General features: G+C 42.1%; 2 protein-coding genes across 2 annotated transcripts in view; both read right to left on the bottom strand.

The window, feature by feature from the left end:
- Positions 1-283: 283 nt before the first annotated feature.
- bmp3 (bone morphogenetic protein 3) lies at positions 284-5,856 on the bottom strand. The gene is made up of 3 exons (XM_076731090.1): positions 5,196-5,856; positions 3,039-3,964; positions 284-1,019 (listed from the first exon to the last, which is right to left on the bottom strand). The coding sequence occupies exons 1-3, from the start codon at positions 5,470-5,472 to the stop codon at positions 828-830; spliced, it is 1,395 nt and encodes a 464-aa protein (XP_076587205.1). The 5' UTR covers positions 5,473-5,856; the 3' UTR covers positions 284-827.
- A 4,749-nt stretch (positions 5,857-10,605) lies between these two features.
- The window catches only part of cfap299 (cilia and flagella associated protein 299), a 66,940-nt gene continuing 56,367 nt past the window's right edge, over positions 10,606-21,178 (bottom strand). Inside the window, exons 5-6 of the mRNA XM_076731916.1 lie at positions 13,305-13,434; positions 10,606-10,742 (exon numbers count right to left, since the gene is read on the bottom strand). Coding sequence (XP_076588031.1) covers positions 10,650-10,742; positions 13,305-13,434 — 223 coding nt within the window. The 3' untranslated portion in view covers positions 10,606-10,649. The remainder of the gene's footprint in view (positions 10,743-13,304; positions 13,435-21,178) is intronic.

Below are 21,178 nucleotides of genomic sequence, written 5' to 3'. Positions count from 1 at the left end.
TTTCTTGGCGAAGCACTGGCATAAAGGGTCTCCTCAAAAACTCCTCATTCCAAATGTTGATGAAGACCACAAATGAAAAGTAGCTTACTCCTCCACATAAAATAAACTCTTAAAATGTGGGTTCTGTACAACGATGGAGCAGTGATCTAACACAAACGTGTACGGCTATCTATTGTACCGCCTACATCATAATTCTGGCTTTGGAATCTAATATATCTCTCTATAGCAGCCAAGCCAATAATTATACAATAACTTCTCATATAGTGAATAACACAGTGATAGTACAGACATAAAAACATAGACATAGTAACAAAATCCATGCAAGTGCGAGTCTGACTTTGCGGTAATGACCAAAGACAACTTCAAGCTATGAAGGAGAGAAAGATGAGAACGGCCCCCCTCAGAGGCATCAGTTCAAACTGAGGTCATTTTTCCTGAAAAGTGATTTTTCCTCCAGTTTTAGTCTCTCTTACGCCTCGTTGGTATTTGTGTATCTTGACAGTGAAAGATAAAGAGTGGTGCCGGTGGAGACATTGGAGCATGGAGATTTAACTTTCCATCCCAGTTATCTTCCACGAGGATAACTCACATGATCCATTCGTCGCCGTGAACAGACCAGTCTCCTCTTCACCTGCAACAACAGGAAGCACTCTCCTCCAGTGCAAAAGGTAAGTTGCTTTCAACGGGTGTCTGTAAGTGAATGAGCGTGTGACTAAAGAAACAAGAGGAGAGGGTGTTGTTCTGGCTGCATGTGTTGATTTTTTTTTTTTTTGCTTTTCTGGATGACATGAGTTTTATGTGAACAGGCACTGAAGGAAAAAAAAAAACTATCTACAGGCGCAAGAATCTACAGTCATGTTGGGGTAAACTTTCAGCACCACATTCTTGTCCTCATCAAAGAAGAGGATGCTGAGGGAAGACATCTTCTCTGGGACACAGCACGGCTCGGGGATGCCCGGGACGACGCCCACTGCCCGTACTATGCTCTGGATGGTGGCGTGGTTAGAGGGCTTCAGAGCCTAAAGCAAAGGAACAAAAAGGATTAAAAAGGATTCTTTAAAAGCAACGTCTGCCTCTGATTGGATTCCTGATCACTTTGTACAAGAATGTGATTGCTTTGCATATTATCACAGAACTTTCTTTTTAGATGCACTTAAAGGGAAGGATTTTAACAATTTAGGTCTTGTTGTCGTAGTCTTGGTCATCATTTCTCTCAGTAATACTCAAGTTGATGCATGCCATCACTAAAAAGAAGTCTGATAGGGCAAAAAAACACATTTACCAGACTTATTTGGAAGAGAAAAAGAAAGCAAATGGTATAATTATTAGCCAAAATGGTCATCCGTCACAGTTTACAGGTCAAGTTCCTGGTTCAATTTTGTGAGTACTGTGTTATCATAACCAAAAAAATGATGGACAAATCTATGGAAAAAAGACCGAAAACTACAATATACCAATATACCAGAGTTTTTTTTTCTACAACATCCATCTTTCCATCACACAAACTATCACCCAGAGCATTCAACAAGCAGCTGCAGGTAGATCAAAACCCGAGGGCATGAATGCTTGCTCTATCCCTCACAGTTCCCACACCTGATCAATCGCTTCATGTCTAACAGGATCCAATAAGTGACAGGGCTCGTCCCACACATCATAATAGACTAGGCAGAGCAGCTTTTAATCGTAGGCCTTTAGCAGCTTCTAAAGCTTTAGCCTGACAAAGGAGGAGCAACATCACAGGATCACAGGCCTGTCTGACTGAGCAGCAAACCTGCAGGACAGGGAGGGGGTTGCTTTCGCCCGAGGCCCTACTTCTGGGACTAATTACATCCGACTACAAAGGCCGGTGACTCCGAGGTAATGAATTAAGTGGATGGACCTCGTGCATTCCGGCCATGTTTAAAATACCTGTGATGTTATCTTGTCACCAGGGTCGCAAGCTATAAGGGGAGCTGATGTTTAACATCAGTTGAAGCGCAACTCTCTTTGTATGTTCCTTCAAACGTGTAAAATCATATGTCAGGTTGCCTCCACCTGAAGAAAAACTGTCAAGGCTGGCATGAATTACCTGAGTTTCTTCCTTCTCAAGCATGGTTATAAAGTTTTATTGATTTTCGATGTCAAGGTCAACCACCTACTTCCCAGGAAGTTGTGCAAGGACAGTTTTTCACTTTTTGCTACAAAGCAGTTTAGATTACATCATCTGTAGTTTGACCAGTTTTACTGCACGTTTAGTACAGTAGGGCTTCACAGTACCTCCAAAGATCTTAACTCCTAACATATACTGTAGAACATAAAAGCATGGAGAACTTGTATTATTATCTATAATGCAAGACAGATTGGCCTCAGGGACTTCTGATGTAAATGTTATCTAAGTGATCATACTACAGTTACAGTAACTGCAACAGTAAATGATGGACTGAAAGCTTAATGGATAGATGTACTGATAGCTCAACATAGCCTGTTTTATTTATATAATAAATACCATACTGCCTGAAAAAAGCACAGTGTTTGAATGTTAAACATGCAGACTGATGTGTGTAGTCTTCTGTACTGTATGTTGACCTCTGGTGATATCGTGTGCATTAGTTAATATATATCTGAACCATAGTATCTAAAATATATTTTTATATACATTTACATTAATATACTTGGTGACAAAACACCAAATTAACGTGCAAGCATAAAACTGAAATGTTGTTGTGGTTCAGAAAGTGGCAATGACCACCACTTATCTTACAATTTGTAAACTACTATAGCAGAGAAAAGACGATGGCTGGTTACAAGAAGTGCTGGAAATATGACTCATTAGCGTAGTGGTTCCTAACCCGAAAGTAAAGCAGTGTCAACTTGGAACCACTTCTCACAAGTTGCAGATGTCTGTTTGTTATGACCAGCTCGACCTAGAAGTAATTTTTTCCTCCTGTTTTATTCTAAAAATTTTTTAGAAGAATGAAATGGTCAAATAATCCAGTAAGTCTGCTTTCCCTCAGGTTGGGAATCACTGCAGAAGTGCACTACAAGACTCCGACTCTCACCTTTGGCATGGGGAACTGGCAGGACCCTGAGCAGTAGTAGGCATCAAATGACTTAGGTGATATAATCCATTCGCTCCAACCGATATCAGCAAAGTCCACTTTCAGGTATCTCCGAGCGCAGTTCCTGGGCTCATTCCATTGCTTCTTCCTCGCCTTTTTAATCGTCTGCTCATCGAACTGCAGGAGGGGCATCTTGTGCCGCTGATTCTTGCGCGTCTTTTTACGTGGCCGACGGGCCTGCTTGTTTTCAAAAGGTTCGTATGGACTCGTCTCATCCCACCCGGTCGTCTCATATGGATACTCGGGCCCTGGAAGCTCATTGTTTTGCAAGGGGAGCAGAACGTTCACCGAGCGTTTGTGTCTGGGTTGTGGCTGCTCTTGCTCAGTATTGTTTCGCTCACGCAGTCCCAGTTTATGGAAGCTGTGCGACAGGGAGCCTTCTCCTCCCACCGGGTGATGTCTCTGGAGGGTGGCTACCACACTTTCTGGTTCTGAAATGGCCGAGTCATTGGCGTAGACCAGGATGTAGGGTGAGCGGTCTGACAGGAGCTTCCTCCACGGCTGGGGCCCTTGTGAAGCCACATCAATCCCAATAAGCAGCTCATCATGGTTTTTGGCCTGGTTGACCACACGAGTTATGTCCTTCCACTGCCAAGATATGAAGTCCCTGTACAGAGTGGACACATTGATCCGAAAGTGTCCAAGAGTTCTCATCTTGTTATCCACAGAGGCGAAACTCCAGATAACCATGTGGATGTGGCTGTGCCTCCGGGGGCCATGGCGGCCACAGCTTTTGGACCTGGAGCAGCCCTGGGTGCTGTTCTGAAGGTCTCCGATGTAATAATGAAGAGTGGCTGACAGAACGTCTTCTGACTTGGTGAGCGAGGTGAGGTTGAAAATCTGCAGCTGATTCTTGTTTATTGTACCTGTGTATATAATGAGTAATATTATTTACACAATGCAACACAGTGCAGGATTTCAAAAAACACTCATGCCTGTATTCATTAAATACACAATAATGATGATAACATGCACGTTTTTCTGATCTAATGTTTTAGTTGGCCAGGCTATGACATTTCTGTCTCCTCCACCACAATACAATGGTGTTTGGTTTGTGGTTCTAAAAGCATTCAAGCATTACACTTAAAAAACACAAATCCTATCTCTTCTCAGAATTTTCCCATTACTCTGGATCATCCACAGAACACCCTTAACAGTTTGAAAAGGCACTCTTTCATCAAAGATAATAGTTTCACTGAAGACCTTCCGCAGTGTGGTCTGTGGATGATCCAGAGTAACCAGGACAGGGTGCCAAACCTGGACAAACAAAACCAAAACTATCTGCATGACTAGATTCCACTGAGGGGTTGAGAAGATGTGTTTGTAATTTGGGTGAACTCACCCTTTACATGTCATGACATACTGTCATCAGACGATAGGAGGCAGTATAATCTAACAAACTTTGACCCAGTGTGGAAACTGGTCGTCGTTAATGGTGCCCACATCCAAGCGATAATAACACGGCGTAGCCAGTAAGCAATTTTGAGTTTAATAAGATTGAAGTTACTCTAAAAGTTGTTGGAGAAAACACTAACAAAAGCACCTGAAACGCAGAGGCTCACTGCAGTGAAAAGCCTCCAGTTCTGCCGCCAGGCTGGGCAGCTGCCAGATGCTGGCTCGAGGGAAAACCTGTCTGGACTATCTGACACGAAAATCTCAAGGTGTGAAAACAATTGTGTCGGCATACGATTGTGAGTTGCATGCAGAGATCTGTTGCAGAATCTTTGCTCCTGGCACAGGGAAGGGGTAACAGGTTGATGACATTTCCATGACTGGATCAACAGGTGTATTTCAGTGTCAGCTCAGTAAACCAGTATGTGAATTGCACCAATTTTAAAGTGTTTTTGTAGCTTCTTTTTAGTCTTAAAACCTAATTTTCTACAGATTGTTACTGTGTTTGTGCATTTTAAATACTAAATCCTAAATTGCGCATTCTGTGGCCGCACAGCTCGGTGCACGTGTAGAGTAATTCCAACTGAGCGAGACAGGAGACTCAAGTTTAGTTCTAGAAAATGTCAAACCACAATACACACGTGTGCCCTTTCTAGACTGGCAGAACTCAGTGCCGTCAACATGCGTAAAACTTTGGACACCTACCCCAGTGCGCTTTGAAACTGCGGACAGTGTTGCCGTCCTTGAAGGGAAATCCAGCTCGGTTGTACTTGGCGTAAAGCATCTGCATGTGTTCCGTCATTGTATCCTGTAAAAGCAGATCCTGGTCGTCTTTCGCGGGGTGATTTTTATCCAACGAATGCGTAAAATCCACCTTTCGTCTCTCGGGCAAATTGTCTGTTTTCAGCATCGCGCAGTATCCAACGCATAGATAACTCCATCCGTAAAGCAACACGACCACAGCCCGGGAGTAGAGAGCCATGCTTGAGCCAAAGCGGAGGTAGCAGCAGAAAAAATAACAGGCCTAGTTGTAGAAAACCTAGCACGTTTCCAAAAGTGGTCCCTATCTCCAAAAAGACATACCATCACCTGAAGAGGAGCCCTGTGTTTGAAAATGATACCATCACCTTTGACACCAGTCACAGCAAGACAGGAAGGTGGGCAGGAACAAATAAGAGCGTTATCCAAGTGGCCTCACTACTTCTGGTAAATTGCAGGTCTAAACGTGCGACAGTCAGTAAATGATAAAATTCCCGGCGCTCAGCAGAAGGTGGACTGGGGCAGATGTGGGAGAACTAAGCTACTAGAACAGCGGCGCTCCTGGTTTTGTATCCGGGCTCTGGGCTGATTTCAGGACCAGCAGTCAACCGTCCCTCCGTCTCAGCTTTCATTGAAGGTAAAGCATGTTGTGCTTGGTATTATAGGGCTTGTGGGACCAGCTGGGTATTCCTCGCGCACACACATACGCACACTCAGAGAGAGAGAGAGAGAGAGAGAGAGAGAGAGAGAGAGAGAGAGAGAGAGAGAGAGAGAGAGAGAGAGAGAGAGAGAGAGAGAGAGAGAGAGAGAGAGAGACTGTGTTTCCTGTTCAAGATACTTTTACGCACATTCAGTCTGGGGATAAATTATCAAATGTTATCAAGAACTGAAGGAGGCTATTATTTTGTCAGGTGATTTGAGAAGGATTTTAAAAAATCGTTAACGGACATTCCGCCGATTTATTGAACTGATTTCAATATCTAAACTGCTGCCAGAGAACAGCCCCTCCGTGCGTAATTTCTACTCCGCAGAGCTGTGCGTCTGGGCCGCGCTGCTGAATGAAGCGGCTTACTGTGGGCATTAAAGGCTCTCTCCCCTATTTAGTTTAGTTCAATGGAGTTAAGCACACACATCCTGTACCATCACGGTCCGATCCGGATGCTGTACTGTGCCCACCCCCCCCTCCCCAACGTCCCCCAAAACAGCCCATCCAGGCGGGGTTGAAACACCCCATCCAGCCACCCTCCACCCCAAGCCACAGGGCTTCTCTTTCAGGGGCACTCGTGAGGAAATGATTAGGGCATTTCCCCGCCCTTGGACATCTGATGGCAATAATATTAGCATGCCATGTCCTTCATAGCAGTCAACTGAATGGGTTTAACCCTTCCAACCGGGAGGAGATGGGCAGGAGCGACCAGATGTAAACAACAGCAAAGCAGCAGCAGAGTGAAGTCAGCAGGTTGCAAGGACATGACTGGATCAACTCAGAATAATCAATCAATCTATCAATCAATCAATGCACTGTTTCAGGCATGTAACCCATAAAACAGACATTAAAGGAATAAAAGGCTAAATGACACAAAACACGTTAAAACATGCTTTTTATATTATTCCTGACATTTAAAATGAAGGAATCATAACTGCTTGGACCTAATGTGTATTTGTTATGATGCACATGATGGAGAGGTTTATACGTGTGGAAACTACTGGATTACTGCTGCCAAAATGCTACACACACACACACACACACACACACACACACACACACACACACACCTATCTATCTATCTATCTATCTATCTATCTATAAAATAAACCAGTGCCATTATTGAAAAAATAATTGAACCAAAGTCGCTCTAATGATCAAACACAAAAATAAATTGGTACATGCTTGTTCATGAATGTCAGTGTGTCAGGTGCCCCTGACCATAACTTTGGAAGAGCCTGACTATTGTTTTAAGACACAAAAATGTGAACCCCTCCTTTAAGACCTGCTTAACATTTTGAGGTACACATCCCTGGAGGTTTAGTTCATCCAACATGGGGAGTAAATCAATCAGTTTCCATAAACTGGGTTAGAGTGAATAAACTTGGCTATGCAAAGTGTAGTTTCCGCGAGTCGCCTTAGCCACCTTACAGAAAACTGGAGAGGTCTGCAGGAATTTGTTTTGTTTGGGCAAGTCGCAATTGTTCTTTCATGTCAGCTAGTATTGGCCATGTTTCATGCTACCTGGAGAAGAAGATCATGAAGACGAAGAGCTTTATGGGAATATCCTGTAAGAGGGCGACAGCTGAAACAGCTTCTTCTTCTTTGGGTTTTTTATAGTGGAAATGGCTTAAATTTTTATTTTATTTATTTATTTATTTTTTTTCAGTTTTGCCATTTCCAGCAAGCTTTTCAAATACAATATTTCAAAATGTGCATAAAAACACCCTGATGGAAACAAGTCTAATGTGTCAGCTGGACTGCATCATTGTTACTAGCCCTCATAGGTGGATGAACATGTGGATGCTTGTTACACCTGCTGATAGGCTCCCCAGGCCCTGTCCTTGTCCATATGCTGATAGCATGTATTCATCTAAGTCGTGTAAATTTAGTGCCAAAATGTCATGGCTGCAGTCCTCAAAAGCTGCAACTGAAAATGCTCATTTGTTCAACACTGCAAATTTTTATATGTATGAATTTTCACTTGCTTCAAATTAGGGTTGGCTCTGCTTTTCTTAGCTGGGGTAGAAGAACTTGTCTGCTTTGTTAGCATCCATCAAAGGCTCAAATATGGCTGGTAATGAAGTGTCAAACACATGAAGAAGCAACAGTGTCAAAAAAGATGCAAACTACATGAAGAGACATCCAATTAAGCTGAAACTGAGCTTCTTACATAGAGAAGGCTAAATAGAATGCCTTCACTATATCCAAGGCCCAGTTTAGTCTGAATCCACCTCTTTACCTCATGTTGTGTATATTAGACGCAAGTCAGGCCTCAAACTAATAAAACCACGCTTCAGTTAAAACCCCAACAGCTTAAAAGCCCAATAAAAGAAATGAAGAGGGATATAACCATTTAAATTAGACTTTACTGTGAAATCATTACTATTTACAGACACATGATCTGTCTGGGTGAGTTCCAGCAACTCGTTTTTTTTAAAGGGTTCGGTCTTCCACAGAGGTAAGGCACATAAAAAGTAGCCTGTGCATTTCATGAGCGATACTTGTTTGTCAACCCACCAACATTTTAAATTAGTTTTTCACGTGCACATCTGCTGTTTTGATGGGCTGGCGCTCCAACGATTGATGCCACTTCCAGGGAGGGCGAGCAGAGCGGGGTCGTTCCATCGCCGTCACCGTGCCACATGAATGAGCTGCGGCCCATAAACTTGAACAGCTGTAGATGAGGGTGAAATGTTTGCCACCTGGCCGGTTTGAGTGCGAGTTACAGCCCATTCAAAAACAAAGCAGGGCAGGTAGTGAGACAGTCAGGTGGACAGTTCATCGATTGTTAGAGCCCTCGCCCTGAGGTAAGATCTGGCCTTTTAGAAAGAGGTCAAAGAGGAAATGACACTGTCAACACAATCCTTCTGCCAACTCTGAACGTGCCTCTCTTCCCTCTTAGTTCAGTTCGCTTTGTTGAGACAATAGCAAGGGAAAAACAGTTTTTTCAGACATGTTTAACACAAACAGCTCAAAATAGACATTTAAAAAAGTATCTTCAGACATACAACAACAAAAACACATTTAGAAAAAAAAAAGAAAATTAAAAAAGCGCTTCCGTCCAGTCAATCACATTGTTTTGGTAACCCCTTAAGACTTTGACAAAGTTTGTTTCATCATCACCCCAAAAACAGGCCCATCTTCTTTAAAAAACAACAACCAGAAACACACTGACTAAGAAAACCCAAAACCAGACCCCCCTTTCCCCAAACTCCTGCTTTTACAGAACCAGAACCCACATCCCCGTGTCACCACACATATTGTTTCAATGAGGCAAACAGGGTCCAATTCAGTCAAAACAGACAAACAGATGCAGCCAGTGGAAGGCTGCTCTGGTATCAGGGTGGCTAAGTGACATTAGAGGTTTGTTTCAGAATGAACTAATTTGTTTGAACCTCGTAACTTTCCCAAATAAATTTCAGCTGAATGGATGCACGGGAAATGAGTACAAAGGCATGTTAACTATGGCTGCCACTATGTTATTGTGAAGGAGTCGTTTAATATGTTGGGAAATATGCCTTTTTGCTTTCTTGCCAAGAGGTAGACGAAAACTTTGGTTTTTGTACAGTTGTTGCCTTTGAGGAGGCTGGCTGTTCCCCCCTTTTCAGTCTTTATGCTAAGCTAAGCTAACTGGTTGTAGATTCATATTTACCATATAAACATAAGCGAGGTGTCTTTCTCATCTAACTCTCAGAAAGCAAAGCACATTTCCCAAAAAATGTCAGTGTTGTCGAAAGAATATTGGTGATCCCCCCCCCCCCCCCCCCCAACCTCAACTGTGTGTCTGCAGAGTCTACAAACAACAAATTTATGAACAAATAACAAAGACCCTGTAATTTGTTATCTTATAGACATAGAAAATGTTACTTGTGGGACAAATGATTCCTACCATGTGTTTCAATAAATACATAAAAAAAACAGTTAATCCGGAAATTAAAAGGGAGCAAGTTGCTAAAAGTCTTCTGTACTTCCTAAATAATCCCAAAAGTAGGTTATTTGTAGAGTTGTCTTCCATTAAAAATGTCATAGTGAATGAATAATATGTAAATGATAGAGCACTTTGATGTCCTGTAAGTGTGCCTTGCATCTGGGAACATGCGGAATGCTTTAAGCCCATTACCCATTCTTCCAGTCCAATTGGAGCTACCGCAGCCTGGGGGAGGACATAAAAGCAACCCCCATCATCTTTCAAAGCTCTTACGCCTTTAATTTGTTTAGACAAACAGCCCAAAACATGCCAGGTCAAACGATGGGACGAACCCGGGGTCCCAGTGCAGGTTCCTGTCCCTAACTAAGACTACTGCTTGGGAAAGGCCAAACAAACTGAGCCAAACTGGGTTCTGTTCTTCACAGAAGAAGAAGGATACAGAATTTAAGGGCAAAAAAAACTTTAAAATGATTTTGTCGCTTCGGACGAGGATAATATGACAAAATCTGAAGTAACACACAGAATCAGAGTTATTTGCGACGAAACTGCTGTCATATTATAGTCCATCCACTTCTTCCTCTGGGCCTCCTCAGTTTAAAGCTGTTTTTTTCACTGCGGCACCTCCACCCAGATGGCATGCATGATATGAGGGGAACAGTTTGTAAATGATAGTGCAACTAAAGCAACTCAGTCAAATTAGAGGCTTCCATTGCTCTCCAATATATGCCATATGTATGAATGTGTCGGCAGCAGCCTCTGAAGCTTAGACTGTCCTGATGTTGTGGTCGTAGATGACGACATGGATGTAGAGGTCCGACTGCAGGAACGTCCTGTTGGAGTCCTCACCAGGACCAGACTGGAACCCAGCACAGATTTAGAGCAGTTAGTAGGGGTGTTTGGACAGTGTTATCTGCAGTCTGTTAAGGTGCATTCAGAGGAATTCCAAAGTGATTTTCCACCTTTCTTCAATGATTTTTTGTGTTCATTCACTGAAGTGTGCTTGAGGGTGTGTGTGTGTGTGTGTGACAGTTTTACTCCTTTTTTGCTTCTTGAATATAAAGTTTCATGATCAAGCTAGCATTTTCAGCTCATGTGGATGCATCATTTCATGGCACCACCTTTTCCTTTCCATTGACTTTATATACATCTGCTCTTCCTATAACTATAAAATTTGCCTCATTTTCAGTCTGAGCACGCCTTGACAAGTATCTTAAAGTGTCATTCATTTTTTCTGACCACTAGAGTGCAGACAGTCTCTAAAGCAATGACCCTCTTAACATACCACTGGTCTTTCAAATTGCTTAACATATTAGCAAATAATAATAAACAAACTTAAAGCTGAAACGTGTTTCTCTGGGCTGCTTGTAGGTGAATGTCCACGAGGTCTGGAGACATTTGCGTGGTGTTTTGAAGCTGCCTCCTGACAGGCACTGAATCAGCCAATCAGCTTGCTTGACGCGCAGTTCCACACAAAGTTAGACATATTTGACTTTCTAAACAAGTCACTTGCTAACTTTTTCTGTCTGCCATTCAGTGCTGGGCAGGCCGCATACGGTGTGTTTATCTGAGCTATATCACTATAAACAGCTGCACAGTTTCATACAGGGGTTAATAAAAGTCACAAGACTCAACTATAGCATGTTTGTTTAACCGGAGAACCAAAACTATGAGCTAGAGGAAGCTAAAAAGCTGCATACAGCTTTGGAGTTGATGCTAATTCTCAGCGCGTTTGGAACTACGAACAACACCTTTCCCATTACAAAGAATCATTAGACTCAGTGTTAATGTAAAACATGTCTCTTAATGCAGGTTTATTCAGAACACATCTCTTTACAGTAACAGGTATATTAAATGGGAGGCCAAGTGCAGCATAATTTGACAGTGACAGTAATTGTTCATTTTCGAGATGTTTTCAGTTACTTAGAATGTCAGAACTCACATGGCCCCACCACTAAGATGTGACGGCACTGCCAGCTGGGAGCATTTACTTAAGGCTAAGTGTGTCAAAAGCTTCTAGTGGGAGTGGATCCATAGCCAGCCATTACACTCAATTTACACTTTTACCTCAAACACACTTGTGGGTGTCCTAATAAGTCAGGCGGTCTTCCTTTGTGAGTTCACAAGAGCGTAAATAGAGCTAGACCAATACAAAAATGGCACATTAAGAGAAAATGGGAAATGCTGGGTGAACTAAATGATAAGCATCTTTTTTTTTTTTTTTTTTTTTTCTTTACGGCAGCCGAAATGTGTCATTAACACGTCATCTTCAACCGAAAAAACAAAACAAAGCTGTTTTACTGAGATTGAATCAAGCCATTGTCATAACTGAAATATGACAAACCCTCCATCCCCCAACCCACTTTTTGGCAACGACAAAAAAGTGGTCACGGTATGACAAAGGCAGAAAAACAAACAAACCACCCAAAATGAGTTGATGCGAGCCTTGATTTTGGAAGGTTCAGCTGCGAATCTGCGGCCACATGAGCAGCTAGTGAGCTCATGGTGGGTTAAAAGCCGGACGGTCCTGTGCTTCTCCGTGCTGAGCCAATCTGGGCTGAGCTGAGCTGGGCTATGGGCACAGGGGTGGTTTGCTGTGTCTGGCTTCCTATGCCTTCTCTTGTGTTTTTAATAGACAGCCTGGTCGGGGCGGTGCTCGACCGCAGCTAGAACACTGTGCTGCCATTTTGGCACTTGGCCTCAAAAACGCAGTCCCCACAGCTCTGTCTGCAATTTCAAAATAGTTCAGCCCCACCAACTACTTCCCTACCCCCCAGCAAAGAGGAAAACTGGAGAGAAAAAAAACACAGCCTGTCAGTCGTTTTTCTTCCAGGGCCCCTGCTGGACTGAGAGTGTGGAGGAAGCACCTGTCTCGACCCCTTGATCCTCCATTCTTTGTGCAGGTGGAAAGCAAATATCTCTCCCTCCCACTGATTTCTTTCTCCTTCTCTCTCAGTCTCTGCTTCTCTTATACTGTAGGCTCCCTCTGAAAATTACTGTCTGATATGTGGCTAATTAAGACTCCCTAAAAACGAGGCAATTAGCAAAGCTGGCAGAGAGGTGATAATAACCGTTTTAAAAGTTTCAACATTTTTACATTGGATGGTTAAAACCAGAGACACTGGGAGAAAGTAAGGGAATGGAATGCAGCAAAAGGTCCCAGACCATATTAAATAAACAGGATGTTGTGGGTGCATGGCAACTTAGCTTCCTGAGCCACAAGGACAACATAATTAGTTTTTAAAGAAGTCCTTGGTGCAGCAAAACAGATTTGAAAAGGGGTTTTTTTGCCCCATAGGCTTGCTGCTTTCCTGGGACATTTTTACTGCCGTGGAACAGGTGAACTGATCTAATTAGCATGGCCATTTGTCTCCTTGGGGCTTAGAAACAGAACAGGACAACAACAACAAAAAAAACCTACCAAGGGGTCCACGTTCATGATCTTTTTGTCCCTCTTGTTCTTAAAGAGAAGGCCGTTAGGGTCGTCATAAATCACCTCAAAGTTAGGGCTCGAGTTGGATGTGGACACCTGTGTCTTCCAGTTGTAGTAGCTGTCGAAAAAAAGGTAATAACACTTGTTAGATGACTGAGGTGAAGCCATTTTTGAAGCTTTAAGGTGCTTTTAAACACTCAGCAGTTGCGCTTGCTGTGCTGCACACGGACATAATCCTTAAGAGAAACACAATTGAAACCCATGTATTTCAATGAAAGAGTGAAACCCGTAGCATACAGGCAGGGTGGGGGAGTGGCGCGACATTGTTCGATGTTTTCGTTGTAAAATAAAAATCATTAAACTAGGTCAGCTTTAGATTAGACGCTATGTGAACCTGCACCATTCTGTACTGTTACTTCCATTGCGTTCGGTCTATCCTCTTGTCCTCTGTTGAGATGCACCAAATCCATTCAGTGTGCTTGTGTTTCACTGTCTAAACTGGGCCTCATATTTACAGTATGGATGTTGGATGAATGAAATAGACAGTGACCCCACTTGCAGACTGCGTGCTCCAAATGTACACAGCAAGTCAAAATGCTCAACAGTCCCTGAATTTCACTTGAATTTCAAAAGCGTGGAGAGTTTTTGTTTTGAGGCTGGACTGTAACTCATCACTGTAACAGAACACAGAAGATAAACAGGGGACACGGTTTCATTTTCCGGTTGCAAGCAGGAGTGCAAGTCGAAGTGGCAGAGCTTCACAGGACGAGTATGTTGACACTTGGTCAGCAACGCGTTTCAGCTCCAAATGTCTGCACAGAGGATAACAGTGGATACAAATGTTGTGAGTGTAATTTCTCTGCTCAAGATAAAAAATATATGATATTATATATATTGCATACCTAAGTGGTAGTTATGTTTGCTACCTGATCATTTCGCATCCTGCTTTCTTCCTCCTCTACAGGTTCACACAGCAGGAGACTTTAAAATAACACATAAGCACCATATTGAGGTCACGACTTAGCATGTTTCATGGAGGAAAGAAAACTTCATGGATCGCAGAGCGTCACTAAGCCATTGTTACCATATCAGCTCTCAACAGCAGGTTATAAAAGGACTTTGCTTTGCAGAAAAGAAAGTAACCTGCAGAGTAAAGTATATTTTGTGAGAGAGACAGAAGGTAAAGGTCTGTTTCCAATTTGATTGTGAGGGCGCTGTGTTGGAGTTCGCCAAGCCAGGCATTAAAGTAAAGCTGTGGCTAATAAGCAACTGAAACCAAAGAAAGGGTTGAATTCCAAAATAAATGGCCGATTAATTTACAGCATCCGACTAGATCCTGCTCTGCTTTTAGGTTTTCTGTTATTTTTAATACAGCAGAGCAACAGTGTGCAACTTTGTGACAGAGTCAAAGGGACAGAGATGTTTGGCCCTTCAGGGTAAATGAATAGGTTTAGGATGTGATTCATTAACATGTGATATATTAAGCAAATGTTTACACCTGTCAAATCATTGATCAACTAAAGACTGCTAAAGCAGTTTGCTGGAGGCAACATGTTTGCTGAAGAAAAGGAAAACATTCAGCGTGACATTTGCTGCCACAAACCTGGCAGACCTCTGTCCTTGTTGATGTGAAATATGAGGCGGGTTGGGAGTTGAAAACATCTCATTAAGGTAGTGTTGAATACTGCATTGTTCCCATGTTAAGTTTGGATTCAGCACAGGCTTTTGGTCGAGAGGAGCCAGGCACAGAAAGGAGAAAACCAAAGACACAAGTCACAAAATTGGTTTAAATTTGGTCTAAAAAAATAAATAAATAAATGAAAATCAAAACATTACTGAGGCCAGATTGAGCTTTACTGCCCCAGCCTGTTTTTAATTCATCACATTCATTTTAGGACACACTTATGAAACAAACCACTTTTTCTCTACTATGTTACGTACTGTCCGAGAAATTATCGCTATTTTATTGTTCTGGAATGTTATTTTATTGTTATTCTTTAACTCATCATTAGCTGTTCACATCACAAGTAACACAACTGCACGTCGCACTTTGAGGCACTGAACTCGCTTTAGTGAGCCTCGACTGCTCGAAAGCAGCAGATTTTAGTCCAAGAACAAAGTTGGACCTCGGGGAGGAGGCTCAGTGTAAATCTGGGAAGAGGTACGTTATGTTAGGGGGGTTGGGTGGGCTGAAGCTGCAGCAGCAAGTTGTAAATATGGGAGCATAACATAATGGAGAGGTGCCAGCATGCTGCAGGTTATATTTCACTTGCTGTGATGCTTTACTGGAGCCAATACATGATGAACAGCTGGCATAAAGTATTAATGACCCACACTATGCAAAATACATCTCAAAATATTGACATTGTGAGACCTCTGCAAAATATTTCGGCTGTTTGGCTGCTGTCAAGATGTTTTCTGCAGGATCTGTTTCAGAGATAATCTCTAGTGGCTCATAAAACCTGTTTGCAAATACCCATTTGCATTCGAGCCATAAAAATATTTTCTGACTGCAACATATCAAGCATGCTTGCTACAAATTACAAGAAAGCATATAGTACAAGCAATATAAAAACTAACCCATGTGGCCTTTCCAAAACCCACAGACCCCCACCATGCAATTTTGGGAAATGTAAATACATATTTTTGCAGAATGGTCTGTTTTTGAATAGCTATGAAAAGGTCCAGGTATTCCAGCCAATAACGAGAGTGACTGACTTTACTGCTGGTATCCTGGCAACATGGGTTTCCTGAACTGGACATTTGTCATATTCCCAAAAACAGTTATTCAGAATACGGGGAAAGGATCGATCTGCATGTAGAGGCTTGACACAGAGACCCAGATCCAACTCCTGGGAAAAACAATTCAGTCCATTTGTGGACCATATTTCAGACAACAAATGCTGACCAAAGCACTGAACAGAGGCATTGAAGAATACAACTCAAAATTATTACAGACATGGTCTTCAGCAATTGACTTCAGCATTCAGAACTGAAAGACATATGTTAACTTGGGACTAACTTGGACTTGCCATCAATCACTTGAGACACTTCTTACTTATTCTGATAGAGTTGGGACTGATTTTGACTAAAGACTTGATTTGGACTTGTTTTGATAAACTTTTTCTTGATAAATGACTTGGATTTGTCTCAAATGACTGACTTGGGACATGACATGGACTTGTCTTAAATTACTTTAACTAGAGATCTTCTCTGCAAGACTCTGAAAGACTAGACTTGAACTTGGGACTTGACTTAGACTTGTTTTGATTTACCTGAAACTTCTTTGTACTGGCCTTGATTGACTTGTCTCCAAGGATTTGAGACTTGACTTAAATTGCTTTGATTGACGTTGAGTTGACTTTAGTTAGTTTAGTGTGCACCAGAGATTGTTTAACAGCTTTCACATCAGCCTGAAAGAACTAAGCAAAACTGACAAATGCATCAGTGTAACAAATGTGTCAAAGAGAGCTAACGTACCTAGAAATGATCAAAATGGACAGAAAATCAGTTCAGTAAATCTAAATCAAACGACAGCCTGGTAGAGAAACACCAGAAGCACCAGAGATTTTATCCATGCTGTCCACTTCTTGTAGGCTCTACAATATTTTGATTTAATAAAATACAATGAATTTCAGGCCATGTGACAGTTGACACCAGCTGATGTCTCAGATATCTGTCTACCATCTCCTGCCAGGAAACACATGCACTGGATGCCTCTGAACAGTCCAAACTGTTTGGGGAAATACACTGATGCATAAAATTATAAGGTATGATAGGACGAGAGGTCTGGCATTTTTTTTTCTCAAGTTGCCAGCACAGCTGAGTGAAGCAGGTTCAGAATAGACTGCTGCAATGCCCCAATTATGAAATACAAATTGAGGTTTTTTTCCTTAAAACTCAGAGGAAAATTATATTGTCTGAGTCTTGCTTTCAGACATATGCATACTTCTTCTCTTTGTAAATTAGATCTGACAGTAGTTCAGTGACTATTTATACCGGAATGCCATACAACAATTAACATTTTTTGGTCAACCACTTTTATTCCACGGTGAACCGCTCACTTTTGCTAGAGAAATGGGACAGATGTGAGATATTTTAACACCGAACATTAAAAAGACTGACGAATGTGTGAAAAAAGTATTTTTGAAGCCATGCCGAGAACTTCGTTCATACGCTACTTGGATGTGTTTATTGGACCCACCTCCCCCACTGTCCCATATGAACTGTCACCAGGGCAACTAACTGCACGGTCGGTGCACATTTGGTCACAAAGAAAGCTCCAGCAGCTGGATGGCACCACACCCAGACACATGGACCAGTAAAAGTGTGGGAACCTGGATTTGGTGGAAACAATGACGGTGCTCCCAGCACCGGTTCCTGGTTCCCTATGCATTTACCATGGCTGTTTGACACGTGCACTGTGTCCTTTCACTTTCCATAGTTACCGTGCTTAGCTGCATTGTTATCTCCAGGCGGTCATTTTCCAGGGTAATGTCAACAGTCTCATTATAGGGCTCAGAGGAGCTGGACTCTGCGCTGGATGGATGATATATATCATAAAAGAGCAAATACCTAGCATGTGTATTCGTTCAGCAGTTTTTTCTGTAGCGGCTGAAGAACACAAGTCCAGTAACTGTTTCTGAAGTTTATCTTTCCCGTGTAAATCACAAAAGGCCTCTTCAGTGTTGAGAGGCAGAATGTAATGGGTTGAATTTACTGTTCAGCCTTCTGGGGTGTCATGGATCTGATTAAACAACAAATCACAGATGGGCCATGACCAGTTGACAACCCCATTAACAGATCCTCATCTAACCATCCACATACACACAGCTTTAATCGACTTTCTCATTATTTTACTTTCATCTGGGAATTTATTAATGTTTGTTCTGAATATTAATATAGAAGTGAAGTGTATCTGCTGTCATGGGTTGGTAAAATTGCACACTTTGGTGCTAATGGGTACAAACAATTATTCACGTTTTAGACATTCACAGTAGATTATAGTTATACTGCATATTGTTTATTGATATATATATTGTTATTTTGAGTGCATTGCACCCTACACTCATATCAGTGTGATACCATTTTGCATAATCTTTTGAGACGTTTCAGTTTGCCATCAGGTTTTCCATCAGATCCACACACACAAACACACACACACATACGTACGGCATCGGCCAGATCCATTACATAAGGCAGTGACACAACTGGGTGTTATCCCATATTCCATTTGAATGGAGCTCAAGAGGCTAATAGCGCCTTAACTGAGGGAGGTTAGGGGTCACCCTCTGTTTGTAAAAAGGGCCCAATACCTTCACTCATATTCAAAGAATGCTCACTAATGACAGCTCATCAGTCTGGTCTGATAACACCTTGATGAAAAAGATTTATGAACCCTGATAAGAGTTTTTGTCATTTTACATGGACAGAACAGCCCATCAAACTTGCCAGGAGGTCTCTGATGATCATGCTGCTGTTGGAACACTGAGTTAATCTATCAGAGACAGTGCAAACACTATCAGCACTGAGAAAAAGCAGTGCGATTGGATTTAACCCTGAGGATCCAGCCAATGAAGTATATGTGCACCATGTGTGAAGATCAACACACGTGACATGGAAAGTTCCGGCTTACCAGCAAATATTTATTGAGTTGGCAAACTCTGCTGTGGTAGAATACCCCCCCCCCCATTAAAGCTCGGACACAATGCTTCAAGCCGGGCCGCCAAATCACCTTCGGAGCTGGAACAGTTTCTCTTTTGTATTAAAAGTTAATAAAATAGGACAGCAGTGCAAATATTTTTACAGCAGAAAATGAAGCCAGACACACAGGTGCATTGCAGAGGCTGAGCGCGGAGGCAATATGGTTTTGGCCTCGGAGGAGGCATGCGCTGTGCTTCAACTGAGCAGATCCTTCAGGTTCAATCTTTCAGCCTGTCGCCAAATGCACGCAGGGCAGAGCGAGCGTGCCGGAACTTTTTATATGATGCAACGTTTCAGTATGTTTATTAGAAAGATTCATTCAATAAGTAAGGTACAGCACTGCTACTTCAGAGGAATGTATCCGTATTATGTAGTCGAGAGGATATTGAAAAAAAGTCTACTAGGAACAGTGCCTTAACACACTGTAACAATTTAAAGAGGAAAAGAATCAGTTAGGACGATATATGTCAGATGTTGCCCAGCCTCTTAAAAGTCTTTACTAAACACAGGGACTGAAGCGGGAGAGAGATAGAGAGAGGAAGGAGGGGAGCAGCCAGAGTGCATAAACAGATGGTCACTTTGCTGGGGAACATTAAATAGACATCAGAGATGCTGTAGGCACATCTGGAGTGGCAGGAAGCCGTGCGCATGGAGCTGCAGATCTGTGGGATAATTAGATGAGGGACTTTAGTGTGTGTCTATTTATGTGTGTGTGTGTGTGTGTGTGTGTGTGTGTGTGTGTGTGTGTGTGTGTTGGAAGCTCACAGTGAAAAGTAATGGAGACAAAATGAAGTGAAGATTTAGCCTTTCAGTGTGTGACACTGTATATTTTAAATGTTTTTCTTTTAATGCCACATGTGCAGCATCAGTGACAGATTTTGGTTGAATTTCTATAAAGGCGCACACACACTTCGCCGTGAAGTTACAGGAACTGAAACAGACTAGTTTCACATGTGTTTCGGAAAGTTATTGTCTCTCAGAGGCAGTTATATAGTCTAATAAAACCACAGTCATTCATATGTTTGGACTTTTTTGCAAGTTCTTATCAGTTATCATCACTTAATTTCACTATTTACAAAGTTTGCCAAGAAAAGTGTGGTTTTATTAATATAACTGCCAATACTACTTCTATTGTTATGCGGTTTTGTGGTGTTAAGTGCTTCTTAGATGTAAACTTTCTACAGATGCAACAAGGAAAATGCTGTGCTTGATTTACTTTAAGCAGGTTTTCCAGGAGGTCAGAGGCTTACAACATATGCCTTTACAAATGATGTTTATATGACCCACCCACCCAGTGTGCCTGCTAAAATAAATCAAGTCCAGCATTCAACTGATTTCTGCTCCTTGCTGTTCCTATAGAGTCAGTGCAAACAGCAACGTCCTGGAGGTGACCGAGAATGCACTGTAAAAGAAAAAAAAATTAATACGTACTTCAAAATGTACAAGCAAGATTCAACCTGATTAAGATCTCTATGAGCCATGTTTTTAGTTGTCTAATATGTCAGATGAGTGAACACAGAGATCCATTAATGACAAAAGTCAAAGCTAACAGTGTCCCGGCTGAAAGCTGTGGTTCCTGTTTTCCCAGCTGACGGAAAATTGAACCAAACTGTATTATGATTTGGTCTTGCTTCCGTAATTGCACATATTTCAAGCTGGAAATGACAGTTGATATAAGAAATAAGAGAGAGAAGCCCTCGAAAGAGTTCAAAAAGTTGTAAAATCGCCTGCATGTACAAATGTTGCGACAATTAAATATGAATACATTTAAAGGTTAATGTCAAAGGAGAAAAGTTTGATGTATTTGGTTGTACATGTTGTAAAGTGCTATCACACCGATTACACAAAACTGCAAAGCAATGATCACGTCTAACTATTTTCTCTTCTTCTTGTCTTTCAAATTCTTATACTTTGCTCCAGGGAGACACTCTGCTACTGCTCTTTTTTTTCCTCGAGACATTGCAGACTGTGTGTACGTGAACCTATCCACCCTTCGTTGCTGGAGGTGGGAGGTGGAGGCCAGAGCTGGCGCTGGTGTCGCTGCTCTGTGTTCTTTGTGGCTGTGGAGGAGGAGGAGGGACAGGATTCAGAGTCCTGCGGTGGGAGGTTTAGTGCACTGAGTGGGCAGCAGCTCCAGCATCTGCTCCCTCTTAGCGGCA

The sequence above is a fragment of the Chaetodon auriga genome, chromosome 5 (genome assembly GCF_051107435.1).
Source record: "Chaetodon auriga isolate fChaAug3 chromosome 5, fChaAug3.hap1, whole genome shotgun sequence".
Taxonomy (NCBI): Eukaryota; Metazoa; Chordata; class Actinopteri; order Chaetodontiformes; family Chaetodontidae; genus Chaetodon; species Chaetodon auriga.
This window is presented reverse-complemented; position numbering and strand designations above follow the sequence as displayed.